The sequence below is a fragment of the Corythoichthys intestinalis genome, chromosome 10, assembly GCF_030265065.1.
Source record: "Corythoichthys intestinalis isolate RoL2023-P3 chromosome 10, ASM3026506v1, whole genome shotgun sequence".
Taxonomy (NCBI): Eukaryota; Metazoa; Chordata; class Actinopteri; order Syngnathiformes; family Syngnathidae; genus Corythoichthys; species Corythoichthys intestinalis.
In genome coordinates this window covers 15,528,585-15,549,427 of record NC_080404.1, presented here as the reverse complement: position 1 = coordinate 15,549,427, position 20,843 = coordinate 15,528,585, and the positions used below count along the sequence as shown (strand labels likewise).

The following is a 20,843-nucleotide window of genomic DNA, read 5'->3' as shown; positions in this document are numbered from 1 at the left end:
CAATAGAGCCTTCGTGTTTAGACCCTAATTAAAACAAAGATCAAATATACCATAAAGGCTCATAATGCGCGTTATTATTAGCTGTGCAGTCATTACTCACAATATAAAACATCCAATCTACGATATATTCTTCTACCACTCATTTCCATAAGCAGTTCTTCCCTGTAGATTGGATTTAATTGTTCTTCCTATTTAATATCCTAGTGGTGTCCACTCATTTATCAAACCACCTACTACCATCATATATGAGGGGCACTGTATAAACTTCACTGTAATCCGCATAGGGGGCAGGCTCATTAATGAAAGGGTGCTCCCTTGTGGCCACCGGGAGAACATTTATGATGAAGAGAGGATTGACAGCTAATAATGAGCCTTCAGTGATTTATGTATTCCTGGTGTCGGCTGCAGGATAAAGATAGATAGATAGATAGATAGATGAATGCATAGAGAGATAAATAGATAGCTAGAGAACTTTAGTGAATCCTGAGTGAATCCGGGTTTTCTTTCTCACTCCTCTGCCATCTATTTCCTCCTCGCTTGGCTCTAAACTTCCATTCACTTGTTCAGTCATCATTGCACTGAAAAGGACGTCAAGGAGGAGGAGGTTGCAATGTGATTGGCCAGGCGGAGGCTGCTAGTCCGGCTTGTGTTGGTCCTTGTGTCTTCTGTTTACACCTGGCGGACCGGAAACAAGTCCAGAGCACCTACAGCGACTCGAGCGGTGGTCAGTCTGCGCGAGCAGAGCTTTTCAACATCACCTCTTGGCGGAGCGAGTTTTTTTTTTCTATATGTCAAACGAAGGATTTTTTCGGTTTAGGACTCTGGCTGTTCAGCATCAGTTTATTTTTCGTTCGGGTCCAAACTTTTTAGTGACTTCCATCAAGGCGGACATAAGAGCTGCTGGGAATATTGATATCGCTTTTTAGTACAAGTTTCACACTGGAGGAAAAGTACACTAATACGTTTTTATTGTAGCTTCGGATACGTTTATTGTCACTTAATGGTGGGATTGGACTGTGTTTGATATTCTCCTACATCACTTGACTGGACAAAAGACACTTTTGTGTGGTCAAACCACGCCGTGTGCGCACCCCCGGACGCTTTACACCCGTGTAGCCGGAAATGATGCTCTCTGTTCGGATGCAGCGTGGACACGCTTACGGTCCGATTTTGCTTTTGCTTCTGATCGCGGGAGATGTCGTGTGTGATACCGGTAAGTCCCCAAACCACAATATTGGTATAATCAGTGTCATTCACTTTTAGACAATGGCACAACGTGATGCATGTTCACTGGTGCATGCAAACATGTCCGTGTCATTCCAGGTAGACAAGAAGTTAAATACTGTAACAGAGTAACCACAATTGCTAAAGATTTCTCTTGGAATGCAGTTTTATTTGATGGATGTGGAAGCCCTCCACTTAGTGAGAAGATTTTTTTTAATTCTACTTAAAGTTTAATAAAAACACACTCCCCTAGAGTAAATAGACTAATTAAAGTGCTCACTAAAAGACAGCAACTGATTAGTTTTTTCATTTGCTTTGTTGATCATATGGGAGGGGGAAAACTTGGTTGAGTTGTTTAAGTAGGTTTTAATTCACTCAGTGGCTCATACATCATTAGGGCTGCATTAGTTGGAGTGTTTTAGGCTTTTGGATTGTTCCACACAGCAGCCTGCTCATATGGAGATGATTCACTTGGCACAAAAGCCAGGTCACTGTGGGTGATCTAATGGGACTTGGACACTGAGGTGACAATGGCCGTCTCCTGTGTTGGTCCAGTTTAGAGGACTGGAGTTTCCTCTGTTCTGTTTGTCAGTTTGAAATATAAGACATCCGAGAATTTAGAGAATTGTGGGTCAAACTCTTGTTTATTTTAATTTAAAGAAGAACAATTCATGCTATGCTGAAGATTCACCAAAAGTCCTCTGCAGTGAATAATGAAGTTGACCGAAGTAATCGGCCACACCGATTTTCTCTTTATGACTTTAGTTATTTCCTTGACTGACCCCTCCCTGTAATGCACAATACACACGTGTGGTTGTGTATGTGTGTGTGTGTGTGTACTTATTCACTGAACAGGCGGAGCAGAAAAGCAGCTTATGTTTATTAAAATTGTAGACTGTTCCGAAATGCTTGCATGAGAAATGTTAATATTTACTGCTTGGAATATTGAAGTGACGTCCTGTAGGGGAGCAAGACTAGCAGGAGGGAACAATAGCTCATTTTGTGTCTAGAAGAGAGTAAGCCATAGATATATTTAGGGAAATGCATGATGGGACACATTTATGTGTATTATTCTTCTGCCTACTGTGTTCCTCTATGGCTGAATGTGCTCACATTACTGCAATAAGCTATCAGTGCTGACATACTCATGAATTACCTACAACACTGGTCTGGAGTAACTTGTATGCTGTCATTATCAGTGACTTCATTAGATTTACTGAGCTGGCATGTGGGAGGTGTGTTTATACAATGTTTACTACACATCACGATCAAATGTTGAGATGGTCCTGTGGGATGTTGGGGTGAAAGGAATGTCAGCAGACCAGTCCAGACTGGGATGTCAAGACAAACGTAGAGCAAAACAAGGCATATCAAAGTAGCACTTCAGTATTTGAAAGTTAGAGTGTGCATGAGAGCTTGTCAGACACTCCCTTGAAGGTCTGGATGAATACTGTTGTTAATTGTGTTAATCTTGATTCTTTTGAACACCCCTGAAGCAGTTAGATGTCTCATGTCATCTCCTTGAATTTCCTATAATCAAAATGAAGGCCAAGCTGAATTGTTTGACTTAAGACGAACAATGTTGTAAATAAAAGAACTTTGCTTTGGATTCGGTGGTGAGGTGCTTGACTCATCTATAGGAATGCAAATGAACACTTAAAACATGCACAGAAAATAATTGAATAATTAAACTTTACTAAAATAGTTTTGAGTGTTTATGCTGCACTTGAAAGATCTTGAGTTTTACCCTGGAGAAAGTAAATTTCACTGTAGAGGACAAGAATTAAAATGTGATGCGTGGCTTTTTGAAAGTGTTTTTGAAAAAGTACTGTAGTTTAAGAAATTTTGTTAATTCAAACAGGTGACAGAGGACTTTGCTGAATAAAGTAAGTGAAATTCCTCTTCGAGTTGGGTTTGAACCAGAGTGGTTCGTCAGGCTGGTCCTGTCAGCATGCGAGACACGGGCATGTTCTGTCCTGAAGCAATGCATTAGTTTTATGGCCATCAGGCGGCAGTGGATGGGATCGCTGGCCAGCCACTGGCCTCTCTGCTGTATTATTCATATGTGCAAAGTGGTCTTTGTTAATATTTAAAAATGTGCTTATGATGCTCACATTGTGGACAGCAAAGGACCAAGAACTGGGAGGGTAACAGCTGCTTAGCTTTCATCGGCATAACTGACCCAGGGGGGCTGCAGGGGTTTGTGAAGGATTTTAGGGTAGCAAAAGGCTTTTAAAGACGAGATGAAAGAGTGACTGTTCTAACAAGTGTGCCAATTGCGCCCAGAGGATGTGAACATGCTACAAAAGAACCTCCACAGTTGAATATTATCCATTTCAGGAGGCTTGTCTACTTCCAATATGCTCAGATTTGGAGGCAATTTTTCCCACGGGAAATAATAAAACTAAAAAAAATATCACTGATATGGTCTGTCACTGTAATAAAACCTTTATTAACCGAAAAACCAAGGTTTTCTATGATTTTTTTTAATGATCTCCTACACAAGTGTAAAAAAAGATGTAAAACACCTATATCATATATAGTAGTAGGCAGCCACTTTGGTAAAGTTAATACTTGTGTGCTGACAGATCTGAGCTCTACAGTAGTCATGACTAATCAAAGCTTTCACAATTCAGTGGTACTTCGACATATGACTGCAATGACATACGATCCTTTTAACATCCGACGTAAAATTTGACTCGTCATTTGTCTCGACATATCATGACTTGCTCGAAATACGACAATTTACGACAGGGTCACAATATAATTGTTTTCCCGCAAGACTGCAGCACGGAAAATTTTTTTGAAAATGCGTCCCAAGACGGTTAGTGAAGGTGGAGTAAAAAGGAAAAACGTGATGCTTTCCACTGAAATTAAGAAGAACAGGATTTAAAAAAAAAAAAATTGAGCGTGGTGTCAGTGAATTGGCTCAACGGTACGGCCGGAATATGTCTACAATCTCGACAGTCCTCCACCCGCCCTCTCCTCTGACTTCCGTTTGCTAGTCTAAAAGTTAAGGTGACAATAAAAGCGCTTTTAAATTTCCAATTTATTGTTATTATTATTATTACTATTTGTATTTATAATTTATTTGTTTTGCTATGTGTAATTGCTATTTGTAATTGTACCTGCAGTATTTATTAAGGAATTAACGTAGATCTTTGGGCTGGGGAATGAATTAATTGAATTATAATTTATTCTTATGGGAAAATCCCGCTCGACATACGACCATTTTGACTTACAGACAGGTCCTGGAATGAATTAAAATTGTATGTACAGTGAGGAGCAGAAGTATATGCACCCCTTGTGATTTTGCAAGTTCACCCATTTGGAAAATAGGTAGAGGTCTGAAATTTCAATCATAGATACATTTCCACTCATAGAGACATAATCCAAAAAAAAAAAAAAATCCAAAACTCTCATTGTATGATTTAAAAAATATATATATTTATTTGTAATTTACTGGAATTCATAAGTATTTGTACCCTTGAGAATAAGCAATAATTATGACACTCAAAGAGTTGTCAGTCTACCTTAAAAAAGTCCACCTTTACCCCATGAGTAATCACCCACCCACCACCCTTTTGAGCTCATTATTAACACATGTGCACCCCACAGTGAGTCATAATCCAACTGCTACCATGGGAAAGACCGGAAAGCTTTTAAAAGACACCAGAGAAAATTTGTTGCGGTCCACAAAGCTGGAAAAAGCAATGGGGCAACGGGAAAGCAGCTTGTTGAGAATAAATCAACAGTTGCAGCAATTGTTAGAAAATGGAAAAGGCTAAAGATGAATGAAAATCTATCTCAGACTGGGGCTCCATATAAAATTTCCCCTCATGGTGCATCACTCGTGATGAGAAAAGTGAGGGCTCAGCCTAGAACTACACTGCAGGAGATTGTCAATGACCTGAAGAGACCTGGATGCACAGTTTCAAAGACCACTGTCAGTAGAACACTACAGTGGAATGCTCATGCATTGCTCAGAAGTTTCTCCTGTTGAACCCAGTACATGTGAAGGCCCGCCTGAAGTTCGCCAAGGACCATCTGAATGATGCGGAGGGGTTCATTGGAGAAAGTCATGTGGTCAGATGAGACCAAATAACCAGACCAGACAACTCATCGTGTGTCGAGGAAAAAGAAGGATGAGTACAATCCCAAGAGCACCATCCCCACTGTGAAGTATGGGGATGGAAACCTCATGCTTTGGGGCTGCTTTTCGGCAAAGGGAACAGGATAACTGTGCTGTATAAAGCAGAGGTGAAATGTATCGTCAGATTTTGAGCCACAACCTCCTTCCCTCAGTCAGAGACTTGAAGATTGATTTTCCAGCTTGACAACAATGATCCAAAGCACACAGTTAAGCTGACCAAGGAGTGGCTGCGTAAAAATCATATCATGGTTCTGGATTGGCCTAGCCAGTCTCCAGACCTCAATCCAATAGAAAATCTTTGGATGGAGTTCAAATGTGAAAACCTGGTGAAGAACTACAGAAAGCGTCTGACCTCTGTAATTGCAAACAAAGGCTTCTGCACTAAATATTAGCACTGATTAGCACTGATTTTCTCAAGGGTAAAAATAGTTATGAACCCCTGTATATTATAAATTAATCATTGAAAAATCATACAATGTGAGTTCCAGATTTTTTTTTTAACCTTATGTCTCTATAAGTGGAAATGCATCTATGATTGAAATTTCAGAACTCTACCTATTTTCTAAGTGGGTGAACTTGCAAAATCACAAGGGGGTGCAAATACAGTACCCCTGCTCAACCCTGTAGAGGTACTACTGCACAGTGGTGCCTAGAGATACGATTGCCTTTTCATGCCAAGTTTTAAGCATATGAGGCAAACCATTTTTTTAAATTTTGCAATATGAGCAATATTTGCAATACAATTGTGCTTCAGATCTTCATTGCGACATGGCAGCAGCAGCACACCTAACAATATCCAGCCACCATCAATTCACATTAGTTCTCTTACAGTGGAAGTAAAATATCAGTTGATAATACGCTAGGTACAGTCATGTTTTGTGCTTCTATTTCTAGTGTTTGCAGGTTATGTGGAGACCAAATGTTATTCCTAGTTGATTCTATGCAGCACAATTCTGTAGAGTGTGAATTTTCAGATGTAAAAAAAAGTTTTAATAGAAGAAAAAGTTGAAGGATAAAACAGTTTAATGTTCAAACTGAATTTTCAAACTGGATCATCAACAGGTAACTTAGATATGCGAGTTCCAGCACATATAAGCTGAGAGGCCATCCGGGGAAAGGGCAGAACCAGAACAAGTAGATGGATATGGGCTAAATTTATAAGAGACACAGAAAGATAGATTGATATCTGAGGGCTTGGCTTTTAAATATCCTCCATGAGAGGAGAAGAAAATTCCATAGCAGTGCCATTCAAGCATCATTAAACCTCTGGCACTGACTGAAGAATGAGGATGTGAGGAGGAGGAGAATGTAAAAAAGAGCAACATTAGAGCTTACAAAGCATCAGAAGAAGCAGAGGTTTAGACTGAAGGGTATAATCAGTGGAAGGGGGGCGCATAGAGCAGAAAGTGAAAAAGAAATATACACAAATCCTCCTGGGAGATGTTTTTATTAAGGCTCTTATCGATGGAGAGAGCTCACAATATAAGAGTAGACATGTTTAATGCTTTGCCAATATTGTGCATGTTAGGCTTGACCATAAATCTGCCGCAAATAGCAAGGGCTCCGCAGAAGGAGCAAAAGCGCGAGGTAAATGGAGTAGGAAGCTGACAGTGAAGATTTGAAAGAAGACTGAAAGGCAGAATAGCATTTCAGTGGTTTGAGATGAATATAGGTCATTATTTCCTCTCACTAAACAATAATTTACTGTAGGTAGGTAAGTGATGAATCCACAGACATTATAATAATCTTTGCCTATTTAAAATGAGAATGTGTAGGTGTAATGTTTAATAATAAAATTCAACACCAAACGTTCTCTCTTACCTGAGTGCTCTGATGTAAAAACCTTCGTACAAGTCTGGAATGTTTAGTTTGATTCAACAACTCAATTCCATAAATATTTCAATTGCAGATTTTCAGGAAGAGGGCTTGATCAGGGGTTCGTGGGAAGTTTTGGTGGCAGATGGGACCTGAGTTGCTGCTAGGGCAGCATGACAGGATCCCCCACTGCCCCTCTGTCCTGCCCTGTGGGGGAAGATGGGTGGGACAGGCGGGGAAATAGGAAGAAAACCTCTGTGGGGTTCCATTGTGCTTTGAATGAATAGCAGACTCCGAAGGGCTTTTTATGCCCTTTTGTATGGGGTGAAAGGGGTGACAGGAGAACACACACACACACTACAAACTCATTCAGAAGTTCCCCAAGAGCAATGTTAACCTATGTGTGTGTGAGGGCATCTTGATGATGTGTAACACAAAACCCACTCAAGCACAGGATCTGATCACACCTGCACGTTTTGGCTGATTAAAATTCAAGATAGGTCTTTTAAATGTGAAATTAATAGGACAGCACTCATGTGAAAGGAAGCCTCTTTTGAAGAAGTCACATTTGTATCTTTGAATGTTGGATACCTGCTGGTGCACTGGCATGAGTGCAGGAATTTTCATTTGAGATCTCAGCAGTACTCAGAGCATCGTGACCAATCGGATAAGGACTCGCTACAGGAGGTCATGCTTGATCCTGAGCAACCCCCTTCGATGGACACACAAACACGCGCACACGCACGGATGCAGACGCACAGCCTCGGTGAGATCCATAGATCAGAGGCACTGTCAGCACTTGATTGGCTGGTCCTGTGGTCCAGCACTCTGCATGTGTCCCTGCCCGAGAAGTTCTTTCAGGCCATGCAGATTCCCCCTTATCTTCTTAGCAGTAGCTTTTTTGTCTTCAAGAAGCCGTTGAAGCCAAGTTCCCTGTGAGCTTAGACCAAAGTCAATCTGTTAATGCTCGTGTTTGTGCCTGTTTGTATGCGTGTGTCTAGAGCCTTGGCTTAACCAGAGGAAAACTCTGCTTAAAGCATGTTAATAAGATACTGCAGTAGGATAGCAAATGTGCTGCATTAAAAACACAGTTAGGAATCACACAAGCATGCTGATATATACAGTTTTTAACTCTTATCTTTTGAATCTAACTCTCAAAGCTACATTTCACTACCTCCACATTAATAAATTCCCTCATCTGATCCCCATTTTCTCTCCTTCCTTTTTGATAGTCTCATCAAGCGATTTATGCTTTATATTCCTACATATAAGAATTTCTGTCATCCATATCAGTGTCATACCATCATTTTTTAGCCAGTCAGCTCTCTTAGAGTTAGGGAATGGCTCTTTAAAAAGCACCATGAAGAATCCCATTTCTGCGAGTATAACGCCTATTAGGGTCCCAGCTGCCCCCGGGGTGCCACTGAATGTGGGGGGCTTTTTGAGTTGCCATGGTCGGTAAGACACGGATGTTAGGAGAGAGCTTTGTCATGTGTGGAAGTGGATGTGGGTGACACCCCTCTGTGAAGTGGGAAGGGGCTCCTAACACTGCAGAGCGCACACTGAGCAGCTGGTGTGTCCAGAGTAGGAGAATGACACACAGACCTCCCTGGAAGATGCCCACACTGAGCATATGAGAGCATATCTTCAGATGCGATGTCACAAATGACCCTACTCTTTGTGTGTGTGCTTTATTCCCTATGTGCTTTCGTGAAGGAACAGAATGACTTTCAAACAATTTATAGTTCCCTCCCAAACCTCCCCTCCCCTCGTGTTTTTAAATCAAGGCGACACTGATTGGCTGCATGTCAACAGTGCGCTGAGGTGATATTTATGTGGTGATTGAGGTGGAGTTAAAGCACCGTGTTGCTCGATAGCTCAATGCGTCTGTCAATTATGGAGCATTGATTGGCCACTTATTCTGAGGTCGCAGGGATGCACCTCAATCTCAGATTTTGTCAAAGATAGTATACTATCACGCATGCGCATCAGTTTGAAGTTGTGTAGTGCTTCATCAGATCCAGCAGATGGGAGTTGAATGAAAACAGGTTGAGGGTTTTTTCTGAAGAACTGGCAATTCAGTTGTGAAAGCAATTTTGTCTTAGTCCTTATTGTTACTTGGAGCAATTTTATTTGTGGTATTTTTTCCTGGAATTTCATCATATGTGTTGACTTTGTTCTCAATGTAATGCACATGTGATGTGTAAAAATTAGGGCTGTCAAACAATTAAAATTTTTAATCGAGTTAATCACAGCTTAAAAATTAATTAATCGTAATTAATTGCAATTCAAACCATCTCTAAAATATGCCATATTTTTCTGTAAATTATTGTTGGAATGGAAAGATAACACACAAGACGGATATATACATTCAACATACAACATAAGTACTATAGTTGTTTATTATAACAATAAATCCACAAGAGGGCATTAACATTATTAACATTCTTTCTGTTAATAGGATCCACGGATAGAAAGACTTGTAGTTCTTAAAAGATAAATGTTAGTGCAAGTTATACTAATTTTATGTTCAAACCCCTCTTAATGTTTTCGTTTTAATAACATTTGTAACGTTTTCAATCAAAATATAAACTAGTAGCTCACCATTGTTGACGTCGCTGAGCGGTGACATCACTCTTTACGTAAGGTAGTGATTAAAATACACCACAAGATGCCAATGGCGAGTTTTAAATTACTTAGAAATCAAGCCAATGAGTGTGTTTTGTTCCTCGACTTACGCAGTAGTTCCCATCCATTGTACTTCACGGTCATTTGAGTGCTGGCTTCACAACATACGAGACCTCTGATAGTTTGTATATTGTGACTACATATTGCCAACCAGTGTATTTGTTGAGCTCAACGAAATGTTTGAATAGAGTTTGACCAAAGTCTGGGTAAGTTTTATGTGTATTTTGCATAGCTATTTTGATTGGGAATGCCAGCTTTTCTTTTTGTGAACATTTTTTTTTTTTTGAGAGATAGGAATATTATCTTTGTTGTGCTTTCACTGAATGATACTTATGTTTGTTGTGAAGGAGTTGCCGAAGTTTATGGAATAAACGGCACGGTCCAATGAACGCCTGTGTCCACTCGCCTTTCTCTGCCTCTTAGCTCTCAATGTGCAAAAAACAGCATCATTGTAATCTGTTTGAGGCAATGCATTAGCGGGTCATTCTGCGCATGTGTTAAATGCGTCAAATATTTTAACTTGATTAATTAAAAAATTAATTACCGCCCATTAACACGGTAAATTTGACAGCACTAGTAAAAATAGGCAAAACTGCAAATATATGTCATGAGAAAAAAGAGTGTCTGAAGGAGTTTGAATTTTAAATATTAATTTGAATTGTAAATCGCACACCTGACACTAATTGGAATGTAACATGTTTCCTGTGATATTACTGGTCCTTTCCCTATGTTCGTTTATTGTTTTTTTTTTTTTTTTGGTGGTGTATAAACACCATTGGAACAAACTCATCAGTCGGTCATCCATTTTTTCTACGGGCAAAGGTAGCGAAAGAAAAATAAAAACAAGATCTGTCCTTCCTTACCCTTTAATTCCTCAACCATCATCACTTCAAGGATTTAAATCTTCTCCAAGTGTTTTAAAAAAAATTTTTTTTTTTAACTCAGAGCTTCTAGAAACACGCTCTTCTTTCCTTTGAATGTAGGTCTTAATCAAAAGCTGACAGGCTCATCTTGGCTTGAGTTGTGTGGGTGTGTGACTGTTAGCAGTGGCTGCACACTGATTGGAAGCCAGCTATGTTAAAGTATGTGGGCAATACTCCTTTTTCTGCATAAGGTCAGAGTAGGGTCACGATCGCCATCTAAATCAGCTGCACATGCACATTTTTCTTGCTTTGTCAAGCCTTCAAATTGTAGAGGAGGCCACATTGTTTATCCATCTGCTTTATCCGCCATGCCAGGTGAGCATGGCGCATGCTACAAACATCTACCTGAATGATGACCTCAACATTGTTTTAAAATAAGTGCCACGTGTGAATTAGCAGGCTATAGTCTGGCCTGATGTGACAGATGTACAGTACTTGCATGTAATTAAGGTTAGATTTAAGTGTGCATCAAATGTGTCAGTGGGTGTGTGTATTTCAAGCCTCTTACCTGCTTCTGACCAGATGGGCTGAGGACCCGACCTCACGCTCACCTCACTCTGCCACTCCGCTTAGATTAGCTACTGAGCTGGGCTAAGGCATAAGGTTATTATGATAGATAAATCAGCAGATAGCACCCAACGTGTTGCAAAAAAGTATACTAACAAAAAGTGCAGCTTTTCTTTCTATGGGAAACATAAAAAATGACTGATTCTCAATGTGTGTGTTTCATATGGCTGATTGGGTTGCACCCACAACTAGCAGTTAATGGGGATTACAAAAGCAGATGGACAGCCATGCTGACTGGTTGGGGTTCATTAACTTTGTGTGTTTCTGCTCTGATGGCTGCTTCTGTTGAGAGCCAGTAAGGTGTTGTGTGTGTGTGTGTTCAAATAGAGATTTCACATTTCACTAATGAAAGTAGTACTGTCCTTTATAAATCAGAGATGGATACTTTTTATTTGTGCTTAAGTAGTTCCTTAGCGAGCATACAGTGGGTGTCACTGTTCTAGTAGCATTAGACTGTAAAGGATTTCCCCTACAAATAAAAGATTGTGGCACAGCGCCACAAAAAAAATAATAAAAAGCTGACATGCCCTGCAAATGAGATGGCTCTTTTTTAAGATTTAAAGATACATTATAAGTTATAATTTGTATAATTTAACAATACGTCTTAATCAGTGGTTCTTAACCTTGCGAAAGGTTCGTCATATTTTTTTTTTTTCCTCCGTTTTCTTTTCGGGTTGGTTGTTCTGTTTGGTTTGATGTATTAAAATAAAAGTTAAGGGGGATTTGATGAATTGATGATGGGCACATCTACTGCTGATTGCCTCTTTAATGTGGATTGTCCCACTTGCTTCTGATCCCCGAGGAAAAAAAAAAACGTGCGAAAGGTACTGAACCCCATGTGTTTTTTTTCATGTGCATTCACCGAACGCTTCACAATTGGATAACAAAGCAAATTGAAAAAAAAAAAAAATCTAAACCCGGTATATCTTGGCTAAAAAACTAATAATTAAGCGAATTCTTCTTCAGAGTTTGTCACATTTTGAAAGTATGTTTTAAGATATGTCAAAATTTGAGTCCACGCTGACTGTAGGTCTGTTGTACATCCTCATACCCAGTGCGAGTCAACCTTCCACCCAGCAAACCAGTTTCTCATCTCATTAGATAGAGGGCAAGCAGTTGAAAGAAATGGAATACAGCCTGTAAATTGGAGGCAACCAGTCCCAAACCATTGTAAAACAGCACTTTGCCTAGATTTAGTCAGTGTACAAAAATAGGGCCCCTTCGCTGAATCCCTTACACTTACTCACCGAACCCCTGGGGTTCGATCGAACCCAGGTTAAGAACCTCTGGTCTAAATGAATATATATAGCTCATTATTTAAGCACTATTTGCCAGAGGTTGACTGAAATAGCACGTCAAATACAAATTGTACCTTTACACGCTTTATTGTGAAAATCACATCGGTTTTGTGCTGTTGCAAGCTTGTGCCTGACTACGTTGGTGCGAAGTTGGAAATCGGGAGAAAATCTACTGAAAGGCATTGCAGGTTAATGAATGTGAATTTTGGTCTAAGCTTGTGAAAACGACCTTAATATTGGCATTGACATTAGAGCTGTCCCAAACGACTAATTTTCTCCCGATTAGTCAGCCGACTATTTTTACGATTAGTCGACTAATCTAATAATAAAAAAAATATATATATATATATTTTTTTTGTTTGTTTGTTTGTTTTTTTTGTTTGTTTGTTTGTTTGTTTACTAATTTAGCAATGAAATTTTTGTTGACGCTTATCAATTCACAAAAAAAACATACTGGAACTCTTAAATTATTTATTAAAGTACAAATAAACACGTAAATAACAATAATAAATCACAAATAAACAATGAGTTCAAATGCTGATAGAATTAACTAGTGTAGCATCCCGATTGAAAAGATAGTCTCTTAAACTGATGGTTTACAACTTTTATTCCATCCTTGATGTAATCACACTGTAAGAGCTACGGTGCACACAAATAAAACAACACAATTAGAAATTAACGAAAATTTTCACCTTTTTCCTTTTAAACCTTATTTATATATCAATGAATTGCCTATATGAATTGCCTTTACCTTAATTTATTACCTTATCATTGACAATCTCTCCCTTGAGTGCAATCACTGTATATACTGTATATATTTATGACCTTTTAACCTTATATAATTTTCTATACCATAACATGAAATAAACCTTTCAGTTAGCATTAAGAACAATACTAATAGCACTTCACTTATAGGCCCAATGTCAATGAAACATTATTATTTAGTAAGGCGACAGCACCCTCTGGTGTACAAAAAATGAAAAAAAATAATAATAAATTACAAACGGTGACGGCGCTTGAGGTGTTTATTCACGGCCGACGTGCAGCCAAGCTTGGCATTGAAGAGACAGGACAGAAGAGTGTACCCTCCTTTGTTTCTTTGAAATAAGTCAATGTTTTGGACACTCTGGTGCGCTTTTTTGGCTTTGTGCCGCTTTCCCCGATTGCATACAGAGCATCCGACATTCTGAACTTTCCGCGCATATATCTTTTTTAACCCTTCATTAACTGTCGACGGGATGTTGTGCTCGTCGACGGATTTACGTCATCGATGACGTCGACTATGTCGACTAGTCGGGACAGCTCTAATTGACATAACGTTTAAGTTCTTTATGGCGTGTGTTTGACCCGAATCGTCGTATCCTAGCATAGCATTTGTTCGGTGCTGATGTAACTGCTTGTAATTTCAGATTAGTATTTTGAAGTATTTAGAAAAGATTTAAATTGTCAACGGACGAGGGTCTGTTAACAGAAGCACTATTATTGTCGTGGTTATGTAGTATGTGTTATCATAAATCATTAAATTAAATCAGTAAATCATTAAACTATTATCCATTGAATGATTTATACTAATGCTTCGTCGTATCTTCCTGCTAAGGTACATGTACGTATAGTGTGTAGTGGCCTATAGCTACATTACCCCTTATGTAATATTACGACTTTTTTCTCGTAGCAATATCATGACTTTCATCTCTTTGTCATTTTATTTTATTTTTTTATTTGGCCCTAATACTCCATCGTAAATGTAGACCGTCACGTTCCGAAATATTTCATTAGCCTGGCTAATGAAATATTTCAAATAGACCCTTGGTGTGTTTTTTCTCAGAAAAATAAATGTTGTTAAAAAATTCTCATTCGTCATGATATGAAGCAATTTCATCGCAGCACGACATGGTGGAGCTGTCCGACAGCTTCAAAAAATCCTAGGGGAAACCCTGCTGTAGTCGCATGTGCTAAGGCTCAATGCTTTTCACGAACCTTTAAAGGGAGGAATTTTGCATGGAAGGCCATGGGAAAAACATCACTGAAGACTTATGATTGAACATGGCGCAATATGTTCGGCAGAGGACCATTTCCAGTGCATTTCAGTGCTCTGATGCGGGAGATGAATAGGTATAGTTATATTGGGTCATTAAACACTGAGCAATGCCTGTCTATGGATTCAACCTTCACGCTGCAGCCAACACCAGCCCTCCTCTTCCATGACTTAATAAATGAATTTATGCAGGGACAGACATACCTGTGGAGAGCCAGACAGACGGACTGGCAGATTCCTTGGCAGATGGGTCGTTTGTAGCCCCTCCCTGGGGGCCTTTGTACCACAGTTAGACAGGCGAACATAGTGTCCTGCAGGTTTGGCAGGAATGGGATCTGCAGTAAAACCAGTGGGGAAGAAAGATGAAAAGGAATATAGAGTTTCACCGATAATTTGTTCCCTGTCAAGAAACTTTATCGAAACATTGCTGGCTTCTTGTGCCCCACTAAAGTTACAGCATCTAATGTTCATGGTAAATGGAGTTAAATTTGTACAGCGCCTTTCAGCTTTAGTCCCTCAAAGCACCTTATCCACCTACTGGTGACGCAGCACCAGGAGCAATGTGAGGTTTTTTTAATCGGCCCGACTGATAATCGGTCTATCTCTAGTTTCTACCTTGAGCTCTTCAAAAACATCATCCACCAGGGCGTCGGTGATGATAAGCTATTTCTCAGTCTTGTGAAGAAATATCCTGAAGTATATAAAAGGTTACTTAGCTGCATCACAGTGACAGCAAGACTCCAGGATGTTCTCAGCGAGACTCCAGGATGTTCTTTTTAAAAAAAATTTAAAAAAATTAAAAAAAACATCCTGACTCGGATACCACACGGGAACTTAGATGTTCACAGGCTCCAGGATGCTACCACACCCTGCCAATAAAAAGCCCATCATACACCAAACAACCTCCATTAACCACAATGTGTTTTTTTATACGTTACATTTGGTCCAAAACAAACTAATATGGTCAAATAGGATGTGTGTCAGAAAGGTTTCAGAACAGGTGTCACAAATTTTTTTAAAAAATCCAATCTATAAACTACAATTGCTATTCTTCCAGGATACTCTGTAGCAACAACATCACAACCATCTTGAGCTACTTTCGGACATAATATACTGGAACATTACTGGGTAACTGGACCCAGAATCTACCCGACTCAGGGCTTTCATACATACAGTAGCTAAATGTAAAAGTACTTTAGCGGCTATCTTAATATCATATTCATCCATATGGAGGGGTACCTCGACATATGATCCCTTTGATGTCTGATGTAGTCATGTGCTGGTATGAAATTCTGACGGTATGATAACCGTAAGCAAAAATGTCAAGGTGTCAAAAAAACTTTTTCTATTGAACAGGATTTTTTTTTTTTTCAAAACATATTAGTGAATTGGAACATAAGTACAATGTTAAGTTAAAATAAATTTTAAAGAATAACAAAAAATAACACATATTCTAAATCAAATTAAAATATGCAGTCCTTTAGGTGCGCGTAAACCCACAGCCACAGTTTACCATTTCCATCAGAGCAAAAAAAATAGAATTATTTTCCATTAAAAGCGTGTATGACTCGTATCATGTTTACTTTACATACACATGCTCTTTCTCAACACAGACAGTTGTCAGAGAGAAAAAAAACATGTTTTACCGCCGCATGACACACTAAACATGCTGGAGTTAACTCTCGTAGCTGGTGGGAAACATTCATGATAGTGTTTACTAACCTTTAATTTTGTATAAATGCAAAATGATATTGTAGGTATTGACTCCCTAACCCACGGCCGTCTGTAACTTTTTGTAGCCGAAGTATTCCCATACCAGCGATTTCGTTTTCTTCTGTGGGGGGGGTTCACCTCCTCCAGCCATTGTGTAGCACAGCTGACTCACTGACACTGAGGAACAACCAGTGGGGGAGGGTTGAGCCTTACAGCTGCAAGCGAGGGATTTCTCCCTGCATTTATGGTACATAAAAAAAATAGCTAATACCTTAGGTGTATGACAGAATTTTTTTGCGGTTTTGAAACCCTGACGTTTTCATACCACGGTATACCTTGCAACCGGTTATCGGCACATGACTAATCAGATGTAAAATTTGACTTGCCATTTATCTCGACATATGACGACATGCTCGAACTGCGACGATTTATGATAGCGTCCCAATTTAATTGTTTTCCCGCTAGACGGACGCACTGCTGATTTTCTTGTGAGAAAAATCAACAAGGGTCCCAAGAAGGCTAGTGCAGGTGGTGAAAAAAGAAAAAAAGGTGACACTTGAGAAGGAAATGATAGAAAAATCTGAGCGTGGTATGCGCGAGAGTGAACTGGCTCAACAATATGGCCGGTCTCCTCCCATCTCGTTCGCCAGTCTCTATAAGTTAAAGCAGGGATGGCGTGGCTAAGTGGTAGAGTAGTTGTCCTCTAACCCAGAGGTTGTGGGTTCGATTCTCTGCCCTGATGAACTCGCCTGAAGTATCCTTCAGCAAGAAACCGAACCCCACATTGCGCCTGGTGCTGCATCACCAGTAGGTGGATGTAGTGTAAAGCGCTTTGAGCGCCTTGAAAGGTGGAAAAGCGCTATACAAGTATAACACCATTTACAATAAATGTTTTTTTTTTTTTTTTTTAATTTCCGATTTATCGTTACTAATATTCTTGTAACATTGGCAAGGAAGTCGCCAGCTTCGTCAGGTTTTTAATTTTTTTTTCAGAACTTGCGCAACACAACGCCGCTACTGCCAGCCGTAGTTGACGCTAACAACATGAAAAAAAGTAAAAACTTCTCACTCTACCGCACCTACTTTTCTCACTGTTTCTCTCTCTCGTCAGTCACACGGTGCGTCAGGAACAGCATGCAAAACACAACAACCACATTAAAACGGGATTCGTTACATTTTAATTATTATTATAATTAATATAATATTATTATTGTTACGATTTTTATTTATAATTTATTTTTTTTCTTTGTGTAATTGGTATTTGTAATCGTACCAGCAGTATTTATTAGGATTTAGCGTAGGTTTTTGGGCTGCGGAACGAATTAATTGAGTTATAATGTATTCTTTTGGGAAAATGTCCAGCCCGACATTGACCATTTCGACTTACAAACCAGGTCCTGGAACGAATTAAATTTGTTTACAGAGGAACCACTGTATTCAAAACGGATCCTCCTCACAATCCGAGACTTCTTGACGTGTTGATTTCTTTTTTTTTTTTATCATTTTGCCAGTGTTGTCATGATTCAAATAAAGCAATCCAGAGGATTTCCCACAAAGAATGTTTTTGGCAGTGTAATTCAACTTCCCATGGCTAATGTGTATTTTTTACACAAGCTTTCTTCAATGACATGAACACTCACAACTTGTGAGTGTTCATGTCATTTTTCCACTCACAAGGCACAGTGCACTTGTGTAATACCTGCAAATGCGCATACAGTTCAGTGAGCTTTTGAGTTGGGATGCTTCCCCTCACAGTGTCTCTCTGAATACTCTTTGCAAGTGATGGTCACTGGTGTGGAGTGTGTAAATCTCTGTCCATCTTAAAACTCTAAGCAGAAGGCTTTAGATAACACTGCAGTTTACACATCTTGAGGCAGACAGCAAGAAGCTGTGAGAGTAATGAAAGATAGTAGACAAAACTAAACAAGAGACAGGGGAGGTTCATTAAAATCTCACAGACACTCTGTAACCTTTTGTCCTTCTATTATCTTTTGCTACCCCTCTTTCAGGAAAAAAGAGTGATTACATGCCTGCTTCTCTTGTCTTTCATCTCTCCGTGTGAAGAGGACAGCAATGAAGGTCTTCCGTAGCGTGTAATTATACTGAGACATCCTGGATGAGGGCGTCTGTCTCTACAAACAAAATAGCAGCCCCCACTAACCTGCCTAAATGCCTCTTGATGGGGAAAGATCTTAAACAAGACATTCATCCCTGCAGGCGCCATGTCTTTACCCGCCACTTATGGTGACCTAACAAGTACGATTACAAGTTTATTTATTTAATTAGCAGAGTTTGACACTAACATATGCGCGGTTGGGTTCCAGCCCCATAAGAGGACAAATACAAAGCATCACAGTTAATTTTAAGCATGGACTCATAATTATGACACATTTAAAGGTCGGTGTTCCAGTCTTGCCTATGAGTCATCACGTCGAATGATCATAGAAGGGCAGATTTTTATGGGCTAACACTAGTATTGGCTCAACCTCTAATTGCCCCATAGCACATTTGCATTCTGGGAAGGTAATAATGGAGGCACTTTAAACGAGAAAGCCATAGCACTCTGACTTCGTTGTGCTCACAGTAGTGCTGATGCCGCCAGATGGCTTTTTTAGAGCAATATGGTCATTTTGTGTGCATGATCATACACTTACAGAACACTTTGGGAATTGTGAACTAATTAGCAGTGTCATTGATCTCTTGTCAGCCATTTCTAATTGGTTATATTTTCATCTGTTCAATAGGAGTCCTTCAAACTGAGAGAGAACAGAAATAAACAGTCTTTAGATGACCTGTTTGTAGCAGTACAGGTAGTATATGGGGCGAGAAGTGTAATTCACCTTCTATCTTAAGACATTATACAAAGATCCTCCAGTCAGGTCGAGCAGCTTGTTGTTAGAGAGCTAGAATTGACCTGAATGTGTTGAATGTGTCTTTTTTTTCTCTCTCGTGTAAATCCGCCCCTATTCTTTGAGACTTATCTGTTCCTCTGAACTCATTGGGAGATGAAGTGAGCCCAGCTCAAACAGACTTTGCATCAGACAATGGAGCAGGTTCTTCTATTACACTTATTTGAAGCTGCTGAATAGACTCTGAATAGACATGAAGTGGCGCAGCCATGCATGCTGGACAATAGCTGGCTCAGCAGAAAGGCAGCCAGTGACCTCGAGGTCTCCTCAGGCCTTGTCCATGCTGATCCCTGAACCCTGACCACACAACGTCAGCACCAGCAAAGCCACAACTACTAAATCAATCAAAATGTGAGTTGCAATTGGTTAATATGGGTACATAATACAATCAGCAGCAGCAGGTATTATAGCGATATTTGAATCAAATAAAAAGAATTGTAAAAATCTTAAAATCAACGAGCAATAGAAAAGGAAATTAAAATATTTGTTCAAAATGAAAATTAATGATTATTGACATCCCGTGATCTGAACCCCCACAATAAGCAAGGATGGAAGGAATGTAAATTGGATGTTGTGATTGTCTATTTTAAATCAGATCTGCCACCCAAGATAATAGTTGTATTAATTTAACATTCATTTTGTTTTATTTTTATTGGTGTGTTTTTTGTTTATTGTCACATGTGAACAAAATGTGAAATGTAATTTTACTTGAGGATTATAGTCTAATCCTGGGGTGTCAAACCGGTCCTCAAAGGGCCGCAGTGGGTGCGGGTTTTTGTTCAAACCCATCATCGGGACAGCCTTTCACCAATCTGCTGTCTTACAAATGTAATCAGTTGACTGCAGTCAGGTGCTGCTTGTTTTAGCAGAAACCTCATTGGTTGAACTGTCTGTGCTGGATCTGTTACAACGAAGACCAGGACCCACTGCGGTCTTTGTGGAATCGGTTTGACACCCCGGTCTAATCTATATCTAATCTAGGATACTCAGTGTGAATCGTTGCTTGGCCAAAAATCATTTGTAAATAGGCACTTCATTATCATTTTACACAAAACTCCAAAAATGGGCCGGACAAAAGTACTGGCACCCTCAACCTAATACTTTGTAGCACAACCTTTAGACAAAATAACTGCGAACGACCACTTCTGGTATCCATCACTGAGTTTCTTACAATGCTCTGCTGGAATTTTAGCCGATTCTTCTTTGGCCAACTGCTCCAGGTCTCTGAGATTTGAAGGGTGCCTTCTCCAAACTGCCATTTTCAGATCTCTCCACAGAGGTTCTATCGGATTCAGGTATGGACTCATTGCTGACCACTTTAGAAGTCTCCTGTGCTTTCTCTCAAACCATTTTCTAGTGCTTTTTGAAGTGTGTTTTGGGTCATTATCCTGCTGGAAGACCCATGACCTCTGAGGGAGACCCAGCTTTCTCATACTGGGCCCGGCATTATGCTGCAAAATTTGTTGGTAGTCTTCAGACTTCATAATGCCATGCACAGGGTCAAGCAGTCCAATGCCA

General features: G+C 39.6%; 1 protein-coding gene across 4 annotated transcripts in view; it reads left to right on the top strand.

Annotated features, from left to right (window-relative positions):
• The first annotated feature begins 572 nt into the window (after positions 1–572).
• unc5b (unc-5 netrin receptor B) overlaps positions 573–20,843 on the top strand; it is a 124,137-nt gene continuing 103,866 nt past the window's right edge. For all 4 annotated transcript variants that reach the window (XM_057847825.1, XM_057847824.1, XM_057847822.1 and 1 more), the window contains exon 1: positions 573–1,213. In XM_057847825.1, the coding sequence (XP_057703808.1) occupies positions 1,123–1,213 (91 nt within the window). In that variant the 5' untranslated portion in view covers positions 573–1,122. The remainder of the gene's footprint in view (positions 1,214–20,843) is intronic.